The following is a 23243-nucleotide window of genomic DNA, read 5'->3' as shown; positions in this document are numbered from 1 at the left end:
GTGTAAGCAATTGTAAATAAAGAATATAATAAATAACAAATAAAAAAAATTAAATGATATATATTTCATTCGGAGGTACGTTATTATATATACGAATATTCTTTTCTGATAAATGCTGTTTTTATTAAATCAGATGTCTTTATAACCTGGACCAATTAAGTGTGCTTTCTGATTGACCTCGAGCTTGACCGTTACTTATACTTACGAACGTATAAATTACATGTATTGCTTCAATCTTCATCAATCCAATTACGATTAGACGGACAAATTGAATAGGTACAGGCGTTCTTATGATTTCTTAGACAGTAATACAATTAATAAAAAGTTAGTATTAAAAGTTTTTGTTTATATTTTAAATAACGAACTTACATTACTTAAATGCAATAAAATTATCTAAATATGAAAACCATTTTACTTTGAATCAAGATTAATGAATATGTAATAAGATATTTTTATTTTATTTTTTTATTTAATTTGTAATTGGTAGGCAGACTGGTAAATGGGCCACCTGATAGTGCATAGTCAGCACCACCCGTAGACACGGCGCTGTAAGAAATATTAACCATTCCTTTAATGTCACTGCGCATCAATCTTAACGACAATGTTATTTGCCTTATGTCTGTTACAGTTACACTGGCTCACTCACCTTTCAAACAGCAACACAACAATACAAAGTATTTTTTCTCGGCGGTTTCAACCTGGCTTGCAAAAAGCGATCACAAAGTTAAATGCTTACTTTATTTGCATCGAATGTCACGTAAATGATATCAATGACATTTTGCAAACATGGTAATTATTACTACACTTCTCCGCCTATTACTCGACAAATAATGTATGATTAAATAAAACGTGAGACATTGGAATGAAGATCTTTCACGCAGTAGAGTGAAATGGCAGAAATCATAACGCAAGGACAAAATTACCTTTCCCCCTCTTTCCTATTCTATCTCTCTATTGTATACGTAATTTATGTTTTTTTGTGTCTGTTATTTAATACCTAAAATATTGCGAAAACAACTTCGTTCCAACCGATTATGCCACGACACCTCTAGTTTTTTAGTATGTTTAATCTTTATTTAGAGTTTTTTATAATGTATGGGAAAAATACAAGCCTTTTCTCAAAGGTTTATAAATATAATGCCAATAGTAAAAATTCCAATTGGTCTACCTGTTTTGAATAATAAATGAATTAAATATACACGCCGAAAATATTATCGCTTTCAATTTTGAAGTCGGATAGTGTAAATAACAATCAATTAGGTTTACAACATAGGCCATTGATGTAGGGATTCTGTGCTAAACAGGCAATAATTTAAATTGTATTTTTCAATTCAATTGGTGATTCAAATCAGTAAAACTAAAATGTCATATTCGATTTTAAATTCAATTTCATTTTAAAACACAAATAATAATAATAAATATTGGACAACATCACATACATTACTCTGATCTCAATGTAAGTAGCTAAAGCACTTGTGTTATGGAAAATCAGAAGTAACGACGGTACCACAAACACCCAGACCCAAGACAACATAGAAAACTAATGAACTTTTTCTACATCGACTCGGCCGGGAATCGAACCCGGGACCTCGGAGTGCCGTACTCACGAAAACCGGTGTACACACTACTCGACCACGGAGGTCGTCGTATGTAAACATTATTTTCACTAAAAACTCTTCTAAATACTCTGTTCGTTGTTAATTTGCACAATAATGACAATTGGGCTGAAAACGAGTACTTGTGTTTTTGCGATCATTTTATTTACAGTCGTTACTAACAAAAATATGAAACAAATTGTTTATCGTTAAAATTCTATCAATGTTTTAAGAAACGGTATATGTATAAGAGATAGAGGCTGTTGTTTCGAAATCGCCACTTTGATTTAATACGCAGCTTTGTATATGATAATATGGCCGAACTCGAATTGACTTGAATTTAATATTGTTGTAAATATATTGTACATTTAATATGTTATAAATAAGACGATCAAGTCCAAATTGGATATTACAGATTCAAGAGACACCGAAGTTGTCTAGTCTAATGTGTTCAATAAGCTTTGCTTTCGGGTGCTCGTTCGGGCGAAACTCTTTATAGTCTGATGACATGAGTCCTAAATTACTAAGGTCATTGTAATTATAATAATTATAATCAATAAATCAACTCCTTTTAGGAGTATTTATTGATTATAATCATCCCTATTTTTGTGTGACGTCTATCAAAACTAAACTAAATAAATTAAAACAAAAAAATAGTTTTCACCTTAGACCGGTAAATAAAGCAACTGACGATATGTGATCACCACCATCGAACATTATGAGAAATATTAATTATCACATACATCACCAATGCGGCCCCAGTCATGAGAATTAAGATACCCATATGCATTTAATTACACCATCTAACTCGCCCTTCTAACTAAACAAACGAACTAAAATAACGGAACAAAAATCATACAAGTTATTACTGCTGTTTTGTCATATAATAATTAATGGTTGAATGATATCAACCCCAGCGGACTTGAACGAAGCCCTACCATCAAGTAAAACTAATACTCGAGGTATTAAGATGCGGTTTTTGCTTTCAATAAATCAATATTACATGACAATATGACCACAGAAAATCACCAGTCGGAAGTGACATAACATTTTAAATTAATAAAAATATAACTGAATATTCTGTTTTCAATCATTAAATTCAGTTTTTTGCTGAACTTAATGAAAATATCATATAAAAAAAAATTCTTTTTTTTTACTTCATTGAAGGGCTTTATGCAAGCATGCCTGAATTGATACCTACTCAGTGTTACCAAATAGCAATACCGAGTATTGTTCTGTTGCGGTTTGAAGGGTACTGAAACAGCTTCCCAAGGTTCTAAGTTGGGTTCCAAGGTTGGTGGCGAATTGGCGATGTAAGGAATGACCGCTAACCATAAGGTGGCCCATTTACCAGTCCACATACCTATACTATAAAAAATAAAGTATACTTAGTTAAATATTTGATATTAGGAAAAGAATTTTAATAACGAGTTACTATATGAAGCACTTGTAATCTAAATCTACGACATATATCTACGATTACATTTTATTCTCGTGTTGTGGCTCGCCTTGTGTATTTCAGTTATTTCCACAGTATAATGTCGTATGGCATCCTACTCTGGGGTAATGCAACTGACATTAATACCATTATTGTACTGCAGAAGAGGGCTATTCGTGCAATTTATAACCTGGGCCCAAAAGATTCGTTAAGAGGTAAATTTAAAGAAATTAAAATAATGACTGTCGCTTCTCAATTTGTTTTTGATAATGTTATGTATGTACGCAAAAACATAAATGATTTTCGTAGAAATTGTGACGTACATTCTATTAACACTAGAACAAGAATAAACTTGTTACTCCAAGTCCCCGATTACACAGGGTTAGTAATTCTTTTTTGGGGCAATGTATACGTTTTTACAACAGGATCCCAGAAAACGTTCAAAATTATTTAATTATAAAATTCAAAAGAATCGTTAAAGAGTGTTTGTGTGCTAAAGAATATTACAACACTAATGACTTTTTAGATGACTGCACACCTTGGGAATGAAATGATCGCCTCCAGGCTGTTTCAATTAACTAAAATATAATTATTATTGTACATGCAAAATGGAAAAAAAAATAAAAATATTCCGCTGAGTTACTTTCGCCGGTTCTTCTCAGGTCCGAGGTGTTAAATTCCGAACCGGGGTTAGATTTTTGACTATCAATAGGCAAGTGTAAACACTTCTATATTGAATAAAAAATTTTGACATTTTGACTTTGACTTTGATTAGATCGTCTCGACTTTGTATGGACAAATTAATAACTTTATTCCTTACTATTTTTATTTAACCAATAAAATGTATAATCGATAAAAGTATTTTCGATTCATTTTAGTTTTACCTGGTATCTCATAAAGCCTACAAAAAATAAATAATAAGCCTATTTCCGATCTGAAACAATAGCCTAAAATAATTTAAATATTCATATCTATCAGATAAGTAGTTTTTGTATGAAACCGGAACACAGTCAAAAATGTAACTTATTATTTTATTTGTACTATTAATATAGGAGCCGAGATGGCCCAGTGGTTAGAACGCGTGCATCTTAACCGATGATTTCGGGTTCAAACCCAGCCAGGCACCACTGAATTTTCATGTGCTTAATTTGTGTTTATAATTCATCTCGTGCTCGGCGGTGAAGGAAAACATCGTGAGGAAACCTGCATGTGTCTAATTTCAACGAAATTCTGCCACATGTATATTCCACCAACCCGCATTGGAGCAGCGTGGTGGAATATGCTCCATACCTTCTCCTCAAAGGGAGAGGAGGCCTTAGCCCAGCAGTGGGAAATTTACAGGCTGTTTATGTTATGTTATGTTATGTTATTAATATAGTGGACAACGAACTAATGTAATCTATTGATAGAAGGGGGTTAGGAATGTACTGAGTATAGACAAAATATCATAGACAATACCAGCAGGAATGATTGATACTTTCACTCGCAGAGATTACTTCACTTTCATAAATTCCTACCAGGGTATATAAATGAAAAGCAGTATTATACAGTCACTTATATTCTTTACATACATATACAAAACGCACACATATCGAATTTAAATTTTAAGAACTTTTATCAACGCCCATTAAGGTAATTTAACCTTTGTCAGCGAGTCACTTACAAGAAACCATTTCAAATGATTTATTCGCTTCAGCTTTAGTCTCGTGGATCGTATTTGTTTACATCTGAATTAATAAGATCATATGAACTATTATTTCATACAATTGGAAGATAAAAGAAATAATTTGTATTTTGACTTTTAAGTGTAAATAAAAATATAAATACAGATTATTTTTTTCTTACAACAAGTTTACGTACGAAAAAAAGTTGTTTTTTTTTCATTATTATAAACAGTGTTTTTTTTCATTCACAGCCTTTATGTTAAAACGGTAGCATCCATCTCTCAAAGTATAAAAAGTAATTGTTTTGTATAAAAATGTCATGAAGTCCGCTCAAACATCATTAAATGTATTTCAAACAAAAACAGACGAACGCTTAGAAACTATAATATTGTCAGCTAATTTATAATTGATAATCATGCACCAAGATAATAATATATCAATATAGACGTAATTTGATTAATATCATATATCTTACCCGACAAATAACGTGATTATTACTAACGATTTGAGCAAAATATTTTTGTATATTTAATATATAAGTCAGGAAACTCTAAAAAATATCGTAAAAAAATGTTTTTGACAAAACATTCACACATATGACCTATTAATGATATATTATGATATGACACAAAACTTTTACAATAAAATAACATACATCCTTAATGTTTTATAAATAAAAATTAAATGATTGTAATTTGTACATGAAAGTTTATCATTAAAAATCATACTGTTTTCTATATTCATACCTGTCCTTATAATTCTACACTAATTTATATTAAAGACATCTACTCATAAATTATAAATATATGAAAATTCGTTTAAAAATCATGATCAAGTCATGATATGTACGAACTCCAACAATAAAAATAGAATTGATAATATTGAATAAAAAGTCTAAGATTTTTTTTTTGAAAACCAACGAAAAGAAAATGTTCGTCTACAATACCGCGTTTACTCTGATTAGATGATCTAATTATGGCAAATAGCTAACTAAAACTAAAAAACCAAACCGTAAGATTGTCAACAATCGAATACGTGTGGTTTTTTCTAAACTAAACATGAATTACGCCTTTTTGACGAACCCATACGAATTCCAGTTGTTAATGTGGGGAAGGACATCATTGATGACAGGGTACCAGTCGGCGGCGCCGTAGTCGATGGCGTCCAGCTCGCCGCCATAGTCGGCCGGCAGGTGCGTTGGTGCAATGTGTTTGTGGAGAGACGCCATCTTGGAGCCGTGGAAGAAGATCTAGAATTAAGAAGAGAATATATTCAAATATTGCATTACATATTATATGTCGGTTATCTAAGAAAATTATAACACATGGTCTCGTCTATGTGTTGGTTTTCCTCAATTAAACTATTAATTCACAATTTTTCTACTATAATTTTTTTTGTACCTTACGTATTAAAATATAAAAATAATGTATAGATTATTACGTAATGAATAAAATCAATAATTAACTTACTCTGGTCTTTAGTTTTTCTCTAATCAAAGGCTTAAACATTTTCCATACGACATTGAAAATCATAGGCTCCTTTACAAAATGCACCTCTTTCAATCTAAGAGGCATAGCATCTTGAATGAAAGTCAGCAGACGTTTGGAGAACGCCGGTGTAAGCCCCATTGTCTGTGGACAACATTTTTAATAACTTTTGATTTTGAACAACATCTAAAATTTAATTAAGATATAGATCATTTCTATATATAAATAAAAATATAAATATTTGCATCGATTCTTTTAAGAATATCAACGTACATATTAGCCAGCTTAAATGGTTCGATAAGGATGCACATAACAAATACATTTTCTTCCGAACGGAAACAAATGTGTCCTCGTGTGATTTTCCTTTAATGCACTACACGACATGAATCGTTAATCAAATTGTTTGAAAAATATTAAGGTGCTTGCTAATATATCCGCACGCTCTGCCACGAATTGGAAGATGCAAAAAAAAAGCGTAGTGATGTTCTGAACCTGAAGCTTGATGCACTTTTCTCAGACTGGTTTATGATGTATTATACAAAAAGTTAACCTGCAAGTTCGAATACAAAAACTAGTATCTTCCGGAATTTTGAAAACCAGATCCTGATCAGTTGAAGATGAACAAAAAAGTTTGAAAGTACAGTTTCTGTAACTTTTTCCGTTTTCGTTCATTTTCGTTCATTCCCAAACAATTCGCGATACTCGATAAGTGTTAGTAACTAAGATTAAAATGAATTCACGAAACTGTGATAGTATCACAACGACTGATAAACGTGTAACTTGAAACGTAAATTATTATTATTCTTTAACATCTTAGCTTCCTTTCTATATTTTATCAGGAAGATGGAAAAAAATATATAAAAAAAATGATACCACAATCAGCTATAATTTTAACCGGGTTTTATTTCATAAGAACATAAATTATGATGAAATATTTAAATATTAGTTTTTTATTGTAATTGCTTTGATTGGTTAATTATACGGACTTATCTTCATAAAAAATTTCTTTCTTATCATTTGATTTGTTAACATTTGTTCTAGATAATTTAGATAATTTTTGACTATTGCTATGATAAAAACAATAATGTTAATAACATATTGTTATTTTAATACTTTATTTTATATGTATTGATTTACAATTGTAAGTAGGTACAGCGATAAATACCTTCTTACTTCAACGTTTCGAACAAAAATTCATTCATTCTAAATTGTGATAAATAAGACACAATTAACCATCATTTTAGTTGTAATGAAGCTAAAATATACTGACAATTAAGATAAACCGACATATGTAACACAAGACCTAATTGTGGTGGACTCTGAGAGGTCATTACAGATCAGATAAACAAACTTGAAAGGGTATATATTTACAAAGAACCATTAACGTCGTCCGTTTGCGTGTGTCCTTCCATCGTAAAGGAAATATCATATCCTACTTTTGACAATGAACGGAAGTTTACCTAAAATATTTGTCTAGTATCATATGTAAACGATACATATACATAAATATATTTTGAAAATACAATTTTTTTGTCAATATTGTATTACGTATTATAGTTTTCTTAATAAGTTACTAAGAAGAAGAACTTAAACCCATGTTAAATCCCCTGAACATGTTATCAAAATATTTGATATCATTGTGAATATTATGATTTTTTTTAAACTGTCTCGGATTGCCTGAATCTGATTTGTTTAGTAATGGCTTATAATATTACTTTATTATTTAAAAAATGTTGTATAAGTAATAAGCTATTTTTAATAAAAACGTATAGTAAAGGCTTTATTTGTCACAATATAATAGATTTAATTCAATACAATTTATTTGACCAATAAAGAAAAAAAAGGGTTGTGGTTTAATAAGCGATATGTATAGGTAAATAAAAACTTTTTAATTACACGAATAACGTAAAGGATGACACTGGCCACGAGATAACACGAACGAAAAGATTATACATTCAAGGAATACGAATTCATTCCACAACCTCGGACGTGCTGCTCCTTGAGCCAAAACCTTGCATTACGATTTTCCTCTCAATAATAAATGCTATATACTAGCTCGAAATATAAATATATGTATATATATTTTTCCTTTTTTTAATGATACTTTTTCCGTTATATTAATAGATTGTCTCAAGTGAGGAAGTAGAGTCATATTCGTTAATGTTGTATCGATGTTCAAACAACAATAACAGTTTAGTCGTGATCCGCATATAAACTCGTCTTATATCAATTTTCTATAACAATCAAGATTTTATTGTACTTAACGTAAGGTCAGTTCTTTGATGTAACTAAGCTCAATTTATCACATCCATTTTATGTTAATCGTCTCTATGATATTGAGACATCGGATAATGCTAGTCGCTGTAATAATAATAATAAACTATTAAACAATTAATATCGACTTATAATAAATAGTCGTAAATTTTTAAAATAAAATGTTTTTTGTTTAAACTCATCCAATGAGAAGACAGAAAATGTGAAATTATAATATAAGTGAAGTAATACTATCCATATTTATATATTTAATAATATGTATACTATTTAAAAACAAAGGCAGACTTTAGACGTTCTCTAATATCAGGCAAAGACTTCGTTCGCGAAAAATAAAAAAAAAAATTCTTGAGTTTAATATCTTTCAGAATTACACTTTAATGGTATTATATTCTACAATGGACGGTTACCTTACTTAGGTACTAATACAATGAAATCTCTAAGTACTTCATATTAACATTATTCTAACTCGTTGAACTTAATTTTACTTTACAACTTAACTCTTAAGGATTCTTAAGAGTTTTAGTATTAGAATAAGATTTTTAAGGTTCTTATTAAAATTAAGAAAAGATTCATTAATTAATTAAAGTAATTTTTAATTTTTGTTTGTAACAACATACACGTATATGATCTAAATTCTCATCGATACACCATGGCTTCTATGCTGAGCGATCTTGAAATAACTTATTTTTAAAATACTTATTATAATTATAAAAATCTCGCCTGTCCTTCGATTTTGATTATCGTTAATTGACGTTGTCATGATTTCAAAATACCTGACTTTTGAAGATAACATTAATCTATATAACTATATTAATCATTTGTATACCTATCGGTAAGTCAAGGTCGATGTATATCAAATCCTGTTTGGGAAATGTATGTGTACTAATGCAATTTGCATTGCGTAATTATTATTTTTTTATCAAATTAGTAGATATTAGTGCTATAAGAAATATTACATAACCAATGCGACACCAACTTTGAAAACTAAGATGTTATGTCCCTTGTGCCTGTTCTACTGACCGATTTCGGCCACGCGGACTGTTTCAAGGGAGTCTAACTCCAACCAACGGTCAAGATATAGCATAGTGCGCAGATGTGCGAGCAAAAACTATTCACTCACTCCTATAATCTGATAGGACGACCAATCCGAAGTAACAGAATCAGAAGTAACAGCTTTACTAAGATATTCATAATAATGTTTTATTGACCCGACCTGGAATTGGTACCTAGGTTCTCGGAGTCTGCAGCCTCAAAAGCTGATGCTAGATACTAGAACCACTATACACACAACACTAAACACACCAAAATATAGTGTAAATATATATATATATATATATATTTAATATTTCAATAAATAAAGGTAACAAGACGCAATCTTTAACCTGTAACTAGATCAAGTAGAAGAAGTCAAGGCACGTGCCCTAGTGAAGTAATAAATCTAATATACAAGCATTTTGTAACTACGCAACTAAACGATAAAGAGTCTTTGTATTATCCGTATCTTTGTTTAATATGCTTACTTTGTCATTTCTGTACTTTGCTTCTACCGTCCTACCAAAACACTTTGTTAAGGACTCATGAGTCACTTCAGCCAGCGGGCGTTGTTATAAAAAAAATAAATGAAACAGAGACAGCTCAGAACAATACACTGCTAATTACGTGTGTTTAAATAGTAACAGAGTATTTATTTTTGGTTAATTCTAACAATTGGTTATTTTTAAAAATTGGAACATTTATAAATTAATTTTATATATAACTCCTTTTGTTTACTACATCTACATATGTATTTTTTAATGAAAATGAACTAAACTACTACGTATTACTTGTCATACACATTTAAATAAATCGTATAAACGTACAAATATACAACACTCATATCCATACACATGAATATTACGTAATCAGCATGCGTTGTGCGTACGCGCAGTGAAAGCGAAGTTAACACAATTTGAATTAAAACCAATGATTTTTTCAACCTTAATAATATTTCACTAAGATGTTATAATTTAAAGGCAAATTCAGGTCACAAAACTTCACAGTAACTAAATGTACATCAAAATCACTTCAACGGAAAAAAGATATGCGAATTTGATCACTTCATTTTAATACAACAAACGTTGACCTTCAAATTAATTCCTGAAAACAATACTAGCGTGCCAAACCTTCGGCGCAAAGGGAAACGGACTTTGATTTGAAACATATAAGATAAATATTGGCAAACTAATAATACAAAAAAAAAACATTAAAATGAACTTCTTTCTTTCATCAAATATTTTAATATTAATGCATTTCATGCTTTGTTGTTTGTTCATGTTTATATTTACGCTTTTCACTTTAAGTATCAATATTAATTTGTTTAATCATAGATACGAAATATCTATACCCGATTTTGCACAAATACACTTCTAGTTCTGGTCATAGTAGTCCAGTTTTAGACAGACTGATTTATTTTTAAGTAATCATTATTAATAAATAACATTATGTATAATCTGGCTTATCTGACCGAAGTGATCTTCGACCGTACCTAGTCCAACCACCAAGGCCTTTGCCAGAAAATCATCGGTACTTACTAATATATATGTTTCGTTTTCAATATAATTGAATAATATTGTGTGCAAGTAGACTCGTATTGAATTTTATGATGTTATCGAATATGTCAATTCGCTCATTAAAAAATAATATTATAAAACTCAAAGTACTAAAAAAATATACACTACGATTCAAGTATGATATTGAACGGTGTAGCAAATTTAGATTTTATAAGTGCGTGCAACTTCAATATTGGGATAAATTGTTATCTATACTAAGATTATAAAAAGGTAAAATATGTTGGTTAGTAATAATCTCCGTTAATCTCCGCAACTAATGAACAAATTCTAAAAATATGTTTACTGGTAGAAAACTATATTGTTCCTTATAAAATAATATTTAAATCGAGTAGAGACGATCTTTATTATTTTAAATTTTAAATTCCACCCAACCGAAATCGGGACGGGTCGTTAGTGTATAAAGTAACTACAAAAAGTATTTATTTAAAATAAATAAGCTGCCGGGAAAGCCTGTAAGGGTTTTTTAATAGACATTTAGTTGGACATTTATTATTATTAAATATTGAAATAACATTTTATCTTAATGGATATTATTTTACAATTACGTATATGTATCTTTTTTTGTAACCTAACGCTTATGAAGTAAACAAATTTTGAAAGCCTGCGCTAAGCGAAAGTATCATATTTTATATTTTTATTAATAGATTGCAGTGTCGCAATTTTTGTTTTTTTGCAATTACCTAAAAGTTTTTAACAACTAACTATATTTGCACAAAAATGTTACTTAATCTATTTTTTTTTTTCAAAATAAAGATATAGTAGGTACCTAGCGATAAATACCACAGTTGCAATGTACATACCTGACTCCAGCCCATGTTATGGAAATCCATGATAACGACAGTTCCTCGAACTTGGGATTCAGGCTCCAACATGGCCGCCTCGTGGATCAAGTAGAACAGTTTAAACAACTGGTCTGCGGATACTTTCTTAGGGTCCCATGTACCTAAAAAATAAGCCCACTTAATATTTGATAACAGTGTAATCTCTCTATAAAATATGTAACGGTTGATGTATTACAGCATATCCCAATTTATAAATATATGAATAAAGTATTTTTCCTATTGGTATTTATATTATGCATTCATAAATATTTAAAACCTCTAAAATATTTGATTTCCTATTCACCATTTGTCAACTTCGTTGTCTATTATAGAAATAATATTCACGTACATTAAGGATGATGGTAAATAACTGAATAGATCATTAACGTTAATATTTCTCTGTATATTTTATTATCAACAGATATAATATCCGCTTGCATGCACTGGGATTATTTTTATCGTTATGTTATGTTATGTGGAGATTTATCAATCAAATTTACAGAATCATTGTACTCTATGAGTGACAGTATTAAATATAAAAATAAAATATAATCATGTACTATATATACTTTTTTATGTAACGGCTTTGGCCTGGCCGTCATCCATGCAATCTTATCAAGAAATATTACATCTAAATCAGATTTCTATATTGCTCGTTTATTAAAGAAAATAACAAACTCAAGGGAATGTTTTTTATTCTACCTCCAACGCTGACAATTAGAACTCTTCTTCCCTTATCGTCACGACCCTTCATGACATTCACGACTTTGTGCTCAAGAAAAGATTCCTTCACTTGTTCTGGTAGCAGGCCATCCAAGAGACATGCATTTTCACGCTTGAACTCGGCGACGCGTCTCATCTAAAATTAAAAAATGAAATTAAAACCTAGCAATACTGTGAAGGAATATACTATTCTCGATTGTATGTGCATTATTGTAACATAGATATGCTTATTGCCAAACATATTCAAATTATTAATAAAATGTATTTTTACGACAAATGTAGAGTCGATTATTTTACCTAATTATATTTCATAATGATTAATAATAATATTTTTAGCAAACATCTAAGTTACAATGACTTATAGCTTACAATCTGAATAACATATAAATCATGGCAGATTCTGTTTGTCCTTCAGAATAATCCTTTTCTTTTTCGCGTGTCTACTTGATTGCTATATGATTGCAATCAAAATAGCCTCATTCAGCGTCCTTAGTTTAAATCCAAAATTGTTGTGCCGACATTTTTTTATTGCATAAATCATATTTGAAACATGTGTTTACAGTTTTAATAAGTATAATAACAGAGATATTTCAAAGAAAAAATAGGTATAATGTATTTGCTGTGTCGAAATAATCGACTTGAACAATTTAGAGGTTAGATGCAATTAAACAATTTATACTTAAATAAATTCTTTGCAAAATCCGAAAGTCGATTAAAAACAAAATATATTCCTAATATAAGTTTAACATTATTCCAAAGAGAAAAGACGATTGATATGAGGCCTTATAATGTGATGTTGTTATAAGGTTGTTATCATAATAAAGGAACAGTTTACATTGCTGAACAAAACATAATGTCTGCCATTTCCTTGTTACTTTTGATAATATGGAAACTGAGCAATCATGAAAATTTCTTACGAAGTAATTTATTCAATCCAATTTTATCAAACACGAGGATATTGAGCTAGCCGACCACATTACCTGTCATTCGTATAGTACCGTAATAATGTTCCGTATTTCAAAATTCAAAATACAAATATATATGTCAATACAATATATTTGTCATGCACAAGTAGAAATCTAAAAGTCTAATTAAATTGGGTAGAGTGATTCAGTTAACAATATAGTAGGTCCGTGCTGAATAAGTTTATTTTTACAAGTATCCAATAGAATGATGCTAAAAAACAATTACTTATAAATTATGCAATGCCAAAAATGAAGCAAAGTACATCATCAAAGTATATATTAGTAGGACACTTCTTTTGCTAGATACTCATATGCACGGGTTATTAAGCAAAACATATCAGTCTCCTACAATAGGTATACTATTGCGTACGAATACGAAATGACCTTGAGCATATGCAACTTAGTTTTATAATAACATTGCTGCCGTATTCAAGAGGCAAAGTCTGGTCGGCATGAATTAGTATGGTTACCCAAGAGACAGGTTAACGTCTGATTGCGAATAAACTAGCAACCAGTGAACACGTACTCTTCCGTGCCTTCACTTGCCAGTGTGGGGCTTGCCTAATCGTATCTCGTTGATAAATTTACTTTAAAAGCCTCAACGTTTCTAAAAAAATATCTGATATAGACTAAAAAATGCAACAACAAACATATAGAATAATATGAAAGAGCTATTATTAATAATTACATTATTATAACGTAATGTTAGATATAAATTGTATCAGACAGAAGTTTTATTAATATTAATATATAGACGCGATTGGGAACATCTTGTAATTGACTCTATAATTTACAGAAAAAAAAGATAATTTATATTATTGAAATTAATTATTCATTCATGTAACGCCTGACGACCTGACTTGAATTTCACCATCAATCTTCGTTGTAAATAAATAATGTGACGTAACTAAACATTTAGTAACCAATAGAATATAAATAAACTAAAAGAAAATAACTTTTTAATTACAATAGTGTGTTTAATATAATAGCGAATGGATTTAATGTATGCTTTCTTTTTATAATATCCTTATATTAGCATTTTATAATAAGACTTTTAAATATACGTTTTAATATCACTGTTAAATTTAAATTTTACCGATTTTTACGAAACACACTCTTAGATTTATGCGGATAATTGTTGTCAGTGCATTCACGTTGTTTTTTTTTTATTGTCATAAATTTTGTATGCAATATTTTGTGTTTGAATCAATTGAAATGAACCGCATGAAAAGACGATTACTTTGCACGTATTTTACATTGAAGTAACAGTTTTGAAATATGAACTACGTATTATCTACTGTATTTTTAACATTCGATTGATAATAGTTGGAAAAATAAAATTACATATGAAATATTATCTTTTTATATTTTTATCTTGACAAATATTTTCTTTGTTTTAAATTTCTAATATATTCGTCCGGATACCGGATCCGAGTTATCAGACAAACCTCGGTCAAATACTATCAGAAAGAGATAAACAACAGATAACATTATAAGTGTACAAAGTGCACTAAACTAATCTTATTTGTTTGTAAAGATTCCTTAATTGGTGCTTATCTGTTGCCTAACACAGTTATTACTGATTAAGGTCGATAGAGGTTGGTTGCGGTTTTATTGGTAAGCACTCCAACATCACTGTTTAAGGGTGTGATGTGGAAAACTAATTACAGTTTAATAAACATATTAAAAACAACAAGAAGGTTTTATAGAACAAGTTGTATTCTTTATTTCAAATAAATATTCATTGTAACACGGGTTGTGTTCTGCTATACAAGCGCGTACGAATAGTCCTACTATTGAATAAGTCGGACCTTGAAGGTAATTTTCTCCAACGATTAATACAGCCGATAGTGGAATATATATTGCCAATCTTCCGTGTGTTCCAACAGTAATTGTTAAATTATCTTTGTTCATGAATAAATTTATATAATGCAAATCCTTTTTTCTTTTACCATTACAGACAGACAAAGGTTTACCTATCATATAATTTAAAATCGATTACTCAGACAACAATAGCAATTCTAACATCATATCTGCAGTCGTTAAAAACTGTAAAGATTTAGCTATACTTTAAACATCAAAGATACATAAAATACTGTTTCTTCACAAATTAGTCATTTAAAGACAAACTCTGGAATTAAATGAAAAAATTATAACTGAATAAGTACAGAGATAAAGTTGACAAGTTGTTATTTATAACCGCTGATGTCACACCAGGGCGATGCTGATAAATTATCTGTTGCTGATATGCAATGCCCTTTGACATTGCCCCATTAGCCTATCTTCGTACTGTTGTTTCTATCCTGAATGAAACCCGAGTCTTCTGAGTTCAAAAATTCTTACAGAATGCAAATATTTAATATTTTAATCATCTCAGGGGCACTATTTAAAAATTTGCCTTCAATATATTGCCTTTCGGCTTTCATTCTCAATTTCTATTTATCCAAATATTAGCTTCATTACATCTAGAAAATTATCAATTCAACGTAGGCGAAGTTGCTATAAACAACTATAATTTTAAATGCCTATACTTAATAGCATAAAATCATGTCGAGGGTAAAGTTCGTAGGATGTACAATGGACTATATACTGTGTTTGAGCAATGATATCAATATAACTATGTATCAATCACAATGTCGCTTTAACTATGCTGTAAATAAATTAGTGTAAATAAAAAAATACATAACATATTTTAAAAAGTTAGTAAGACACTACTTTAAAAATATTTTATATATATTATTTTTACAATCATAATTATCACATTCTTTATTATAAATCACGCTCACCCCAAATTGCATAAAATATGAACTGAACCGTTGACATTGTTTTGTTGACGATAAACACGCAATCGCAATGAAATTTGGTTATTGACCTTTAGAGCGGCGTGAGCAAGTTAATGCAGGCAAGATATTAATATGATTTACATTTCCCTCTTTAAAGTGAAATTAAAATCCGGTTCAATCATGTCTCTCTCATACCCTATAATATACAAGAAAGTATGAAAGCTCTAACTTTCTATCACATAGAAAAATAATAATTTGCATGTATCCTACCTAAGTGGCAATTACGTATTTTCATTTTTGGTTATGTTAGTGTATTATTATCTGTATCAAATAACATTTCAATAATACCATTATCAAATTGATTTTATATTAAATAAAAAAAGGTATTTTTAATTTAAAAATAATATATATTTAAACTAAATATGAAAACAAAACTTTATATACCTACATAATAAAGTGACCGTCTAATACACTTTAACCAAACATACTATGTTGCGGCAATCAAATTGCATACGTAATTACGTATTCAGTTCGTATCAATCGTCTGACCCTACAAAAATATATAGGTAATTTATAATTAAACATGTCTTGCAATTTGCCGTCTGCTCCGCTGGAGTCTTATTACATAGCTGTGAAATACATTCTAATTTTGGAGTTATGTCATACCCAAAACATAAACGATAACGATGGAGGTCTAGGACGGACCAATCGGACTGGATCGTAAACGCTTGTAATTGAAGCATTGCTCAAACTGTACCGTCATTATTCTTAAGTTACGCAAACCTCTCAGCGTACTGGTTACTTTTACTTATACAGTTTAAGAACTCTATTACTTATTTGTTATTATTAATCCATAATTCAATGTTAATTTATTAAATTAATAGCTACTTACTAATGCCATAGCGCTTTCTGGATACCACTTGCAAGGGCGCAGAAATATTGTGAGTAATTCGTCGTCCTCTCCAAAATGTAAGTCTTTGTTTTCCTTAAGAAGCTCTTTGAGCCTTTCCATGGCTTCCCGGACCCTCTCCGGTGTTTCCCTCAACTCCTTCTCGGCGATCGCCTTTGTCTCTTCTGATAACTCCACATTTCTTTCAAGTCTAAATTCACTGGAACTCATCTTACTGAACCTGTATAATATTAGCATAATAACAATTTCATTCAAAATAAAAATAATTTAAAAAAATGCATAAAATATGTTCTTAATAAATTCCGCCTATAGAAGCTTATGAAAAAAATAATTTAGAAAAATGAATTTATTAAATGTTTGATTTGTTTACATGTAGCATTTCCATTTTGTTTTTATTTTTAGAACGATATTTAAAATAATGTTTAAAACACGCACTAATTACACCGATATGTTTCTATACAATTGAATTAAAAAATAAATATCAAAAACTAGTTTATATAACATGAATAAATGATGACAAGGACATAATTTAGGATTAGATCTAACAGGTCGTAATTGACCTACCTTCATTGAACGACATTATTATCAAAAATATAATTTTTAATGTTAACCAAATTTTCTGTATCTACGATAAGGAGTTAGTTAATATACATAACATTAAATAGTTAAAGTACAATGACAATGATTTGAACATATTATACGTATGTAATTAATAGATAAGCATCAAGTAATAGCACTATTCACTTATTTATACATAAGTAAAATTATTTTGGTAAAAATGATAAACGTCTTCATTTTAAAATTAATCAAACTATTTTTCATCGTTATCCATCGCTCATTAGCAACCGATCCCATATGACAGTGAAAGAGAATTTCCAATGCCATAAAAGATATTAAAAAAGTCGTCAACAACATGACACACCGATAAAAAAAATTAGTGATATGACATGGCTTGACACGCACGTACTAATTTCTAATGATGAAATATAATAAAATGGCGTTTAGATTTTGTCGTTTAATTCGAAATAGTTACCCCTCATTTTATTTTCGGATACGAATATTTCCTATATTTTAGTAGAAACGAATACATCTTATAAAAATTGCAAAGCTTTTTTAACTCTTTTCATCTGCATCAATATATATGTATATCGTATCGTTTATCGTTTAGTTTTTAATACACTGTTGAAAAAAAAATATCCAATATTTATTTTTATCTACTTATGAATTCTGATCACATTGTATTCGCTTTTGTAATAAAATACTCACGTCAAACCGTCAGACTATTATGAATGTACCTATTAGTATTATTTAATATGACATTGTCTACACAATATTAGTAATTTTGTTTTAAATTAATAAAATCTGCTGTAATAGCTTCCAACGTAAATCAAACCTAATTTAAATCCGGACCAATAAGGACGTTTTAGGGTTCCGTAGAAACTGAGAACTATTTAAGATTAACAAATATATTATGTCGACCAGAGTTGTTATATTCAATAAACTTTCGATTATAAAGATCTTTCAGACAAAACATTGCTATTAAAACTGGGAATATATAAATAAAATCATAAAATGGATATATATTTAGGAACAATTGAACAACAAAATTAAGTATACAAAAAAAAAAAAATATTGCGAATTTATAATGAATTATAATTTATAATTAATTGAATTTATAAATATTGTCTATAGGTATGTGAATAATTATCGGTTTCGCTGACAGAGAAATATTGTCGCCCTCTTTTCAGGACAGTTTTACATTTTGTAAAATTAAAGTAAACCTTTTTAATTTTAATATAAAACAATAATCTTCGAGCAATATCGCAGTAATTCATATTGAATTTGGATAGGTACGTGACACGACATGCTAAGCATATCCTTATCTAATTTTGCAGCGATAACGATTGACACGTAAATAAATCTTAATAATTACATCAATAAAACTAAATCCTAATAACCGTTTTGATTATTCAAAATCAATAAACAATTCTTATAAATATTTACTCAACTAATAATGTAAAACAAAAACCTGAATATCCTAAATTCTACCGAAAAATAAGTAATCCTCATTGATTACTCAGTACGTAAAAGTTCTCAGAATTGAATTCTACGTTCTAGACCTTATGTGTATAAGTGTCTACAGCTGGTATATACATATTGTATACATAGATTCTCAAGTGTTTCTTTCAACTCGGATATCATGTGGACTGAAGCAAGATACAAATACAAAATTATTATTTCAACGATGTCCATGAGATACTCGTAACAAAACAATCTTTGTTGGTTTGTTTTTGAATTATTTTAAACTTAAAATCACAGTCCGATAGCAAAAGAAGTATACGTGATATAAAAATGAATATAGACTCTTATCACAAAAAACAAAACTATAATAATACATTATTATATATTAATTCAATAAATAAATAAAGCATGCCTATTGAATTGAATAAGAGAGTCTGGGACAGTTGCTTTTTTTTAATTTGTGAAAAACGTTTTAATTTTTATCTGCAAGCTCAAATCCGACAACTATATACTCATGTACATCTTTTTTTTTTAATTTCTTATCCCAAGAAATATGAATATAGTCATATACGTCACATGCCTATATTCATTTGTCTTGTATGCTGTAAAAAATTACATGCCGGACGAGTCGATTTGTCTAATCACAAAAACCTACATATGACCATATTTATCTATGTTGGTGTGCTAAGGTTCGGGAAAAATTCCACTAAACGGAACTTAATGGAAGAAGTTGATGATTTACGTTGATATTTTACAAATATATGTGTATATTATATACACCGAGTTTGTTCCAAAAATTATAACATATTTATTTGTCTTACACTGGATCATTGCGTGAAAATGTAGATCGAGGAATGAATGTCTACTTTATTATCGATTTTAGGACAATCCTTTTTCTGTCCAGCGCTAATATTAAAAACGAAAATCAGTCAGTCATAGTGAGGCCATTTTGCTTAACATAATTAGATATATTTGATATTTGTATTAAGAAAACGGATTCGTAAGTTAAAATTATAATAATTTCATGGAATATATAATCTAAGAATTTATTATTACGTTAGTGATATATCATAATTATTTTAAATGATAATATGTTTAATAAATTTATAGATATACAGATTATAATTACTATCGAATACAAAAATTAATAGAGTTACATAATGAATTACTTAATGCAAACGAGACATCATCAAAATGTCTTTAGACACTTTCAGAATTCCGAGCGAGCTTCCGACTTCCTGAATTTAATGACTTAACTATTTTATATCTTAACAGTATTACAGTATGTTTCAATATCTATGATTTTAATATATTCAGTTCTCTAATAATAATGTTAAATACTTTTACCATACTTCAATAATAAAGGGGTAGGTAAAGTTTGTTTGGTCACTTTACAGAATTTCCAAAAACTTTTAATAAGTACAAGTGGTCGATACATAAATACATTACAATTGATTTTTATAGTATCATGGATGTCAAAAATACATATAATAGCCTAACTAGTTTATCTATACTCGTATGATATTTATTGATATTTTTATGTCAACGTAGCCGGGAAAAACATTGCCTGTCCTAACGAAGTTCTAGCCAACGCTGTCAAAACTTTAACAGACACAAGAAAACTGTGTAAATAACGATAAATCAGCTAGAAAAAAAATTGTGAATCTCAAATAAATTTTGAATAAATATTAATAACCTGAGTTCAAATTGTTTGACATATAGTAGGTATATCAGTTCAGCCTTAGGGCAGTTACTTGATGCATAGTTGCAAGCCTCGATAGAGATTTAAATTAAAATAATTATTTAAAAAAATAACATGGGAGAAACCAAACTCTAATTTCCCCTTTCGAAATCACAAGATTTAGAAAAAACATTCAAGTACATACATTTAAAAATATAATTACTAAAATACGTAACTAGGCATAAAACTGAGAACTTTATGCAGACACTATCCACAAGATCCTTATAATATATTTTTAAAATATTTTCGTTATTAAGTAGGTAAGTTTATTAGAACAGTAACGGGTTGTTAATAAAGAAAAAAAAACGAGATTTGCGAATAAATATTCTTCGAAGAAATATATACACAATAAATACAGTAATTAGCAGCTACTTTTAGAACTAATTACTTTAAAACGATATCGAATATTAATATACTTTTTCTATACGTAAAATTTATTGTTATTTTAGTAATTTTTCATTTCTTGAATTTATAGGTACTTAAAACATTTTTTATGAAATCTATATTTATTTTGTTATTAAGTATAATTTCTCTTTTCATAATAATTGTATAATTATTTATAATTCTTACCAGTTATATCCAAATATTAACAAAAGTGTCGACTGTGTAATAAATATATGTGTAAACTGCATAAACAAAGAATATTTTTTAAAATATTTTTTTACACATTGCTTAGCAGAAATAATAAAATACACATTAACAAATCAAACACACCACGATAGAAACTGGAAAACCTACGCTCCAGTTTGTTCACAAAATTACAAAGTTGCGGAATATTGTAAAAAACACACACTAACCTCACTCGCGCAGTGGAAACTCGCGCGCCGTTGATATTAACAAAGGGGCGGGAAAACGATCGTGCAGCGTGAGAAAGAACACAGCGAGTGTGCGCGCGCGCAGCTCGTCTGCGGTTATATAGACACGTGATAACGCAGCCGCTTTGTGCCTCCGAGAGCTGTTGATGCCTCTTTGTACAAAAAGGTCGGTAGGGGCGGAAATTGAGATAAGAAATAAAAATTAAAAACAAAAAGCAAACATGTGATTTTCAAATTAAATCAATTGATTTATTCGAGGCGGTTTTGACAACATCTTTTGCCAACATAACTTTGTAAATGAACCGTAGCTTAGAGTAACTTTAACAGAATAATTACCTACAATAAATAACATTGAAATACATACTATAGGAGTCATAAAAAACAGTTGAAACTCGAGGGTTTTACAACACATTGATGATCTTCGCTATCCAACTCTTGACTCGATGATATTAAATTTCCATAATTATATTTGCCAAGCTTCAAATAGGCAACATTATAACAATTGACAGATGGTTAATATTGAGTTCCTATCATTGACTTATATGTGGTTTTTATACATTCTTCATATTGACTGTATTATATGCAAAAACGCTATTATTAATTGTATAAATTCGTAGGGAGTAGCTCTTAAAGTATTGATTCGCTTACAGTTATTAATATTATCATCAGTTGGTGACAAAACGACGACGCTCATGTACAGAATCGCATTACATTTTTTTTTCATTATTCACCAGTAATTTTACGAAGTAAATACTAAAAAATAGTTACCTATTAAGCATCGATTTTATTTTATTTATATATTTTTTATACAAAACCTCGTAAAATACGTACATAAATATGAGGGTGTCAAGGTGAGGGTAATAAATGGGTCTTTATTAATAGTGGGTATCAATAGATCTGCGATAAAGTCGACGAAGCTCGCAATTTGGCTGTTGGAGAAAAAAAATTGTAAACACAAAACGAGGATTTTTCCACGAAAATCAAAAAAATTACGATAATAATTTATGCATTGAACCACAGGTAATAAGATAATTCACATTGAGGTACGGTTTTTTCTGTCTAGGGTGACGCTATGTTATATGTTATGTTGTGTATGCGGTTTACACATGTTGATAGATAATTTAGCAAACAATATCTCACAAATATATGGAATTACCTATTTTCAAAGTCTTGTACATATATTCAAATCAAAACTTTCTTAAGAAGAAGAAATGGTAGGTGTATTAGATACACCTTTCATATGTTTATGTGCCAAGAAGTCATTAACAATAACTTTTCTTTATCTTATTACATAATACATGCACAACCGTCGACGGACGTTGTCTGCCATGTATCTATACATATAATAAAATTGGAGTGTCTCTTTGTAATATTAAAAAAACCCATTTTTACTAAA

At 29.4% G+C, this 23243-nt stretch overlaps 1 protein-coding gene across 2 annotated transcripts; it reads right to left on the bottom strand.

The window, feature by feature from the left end:
* Window positions 1–4575: 4575 nt before the first annotated feature.
* On the bottom strand, window positions 4576–21987 carry LOC113394252 (retinaldehyde-binding protein 1). Of its 2 annotated transcripts, none has more exons than XM_026631503.2 (6): window positions 21830–21987; window positions 17252–17489; window positions 12591–12747; window positions 11868–12010; window positions 6167–6328; window positions 4576–5946 (listed from the first exon to the last, which is right to left on the bottom strand). In XM_026631503.2, exons 2-6 carry the CDS (start codon window positions 17477–17479, stop codon window positions 5761–5763), a joined length of 876 nt encoding a protein of 291 aa, XP_026487288.1. In that variant the 5' UTR covers window positions 17480–17489; window positions 21830–21987; the 3' UTR covers window positions 4576–5760. The 2 variants fall into 2 exon arrangements, with proteins under 2 accessions (XP_026487288.1, XP_026487280.1); XM_026631495.2 differs by lacking the exon at window positions 21830–21987 and adding an exon at window positions 21603–21800.
* Between the last annotated feature and the right edge of the window lie 1256 nt (window positions 21988–23243).

The sequence above is a fragment of the Vanessa tameamea genome, chromosome 4, assembly GCF_037043105.1.
Source record: "Vanessa tameamea isolate UH-Manoa-2023 chromosome 4, ilVanTame1 primary haplotype, whole genome shotgun sequence".
Taxonomy (NCBI): domain Eukaryota; kingdom Metazoa; phylum Arthropoda; class Insecta; order Lepidoptera; family Nymphalidae; genus Vanessa; species Vanessa tameamea.
This window is presented reverse-complemented; position numbering and strand designations above follow the sequence as displayed.

Bases quoted from the DNA above. Each gene is read 5' to 3' on its own strand.
- LOC113394252 (XM_026631495.2), bottom strand. From the start codon at position 21,664: ATGCAGTTTACACATATATTTATTACACAGTCGACACTTTTGTTAATA. The intron at 12,011-12,590 runs GTAGAATAAAAA...CTTATTTTTTAG, and splicing joins TCTAATTGTCAGCGTTGGAG to GTACATGGGACCCTAAGAAA. The intron at 6,329-11,867 runs GTATGTACATTG...TGTTGTCCACAG, and splicing joins ATAACATGGGCTGGAGTCAG to ACAATGGGGCTTACACCGGC.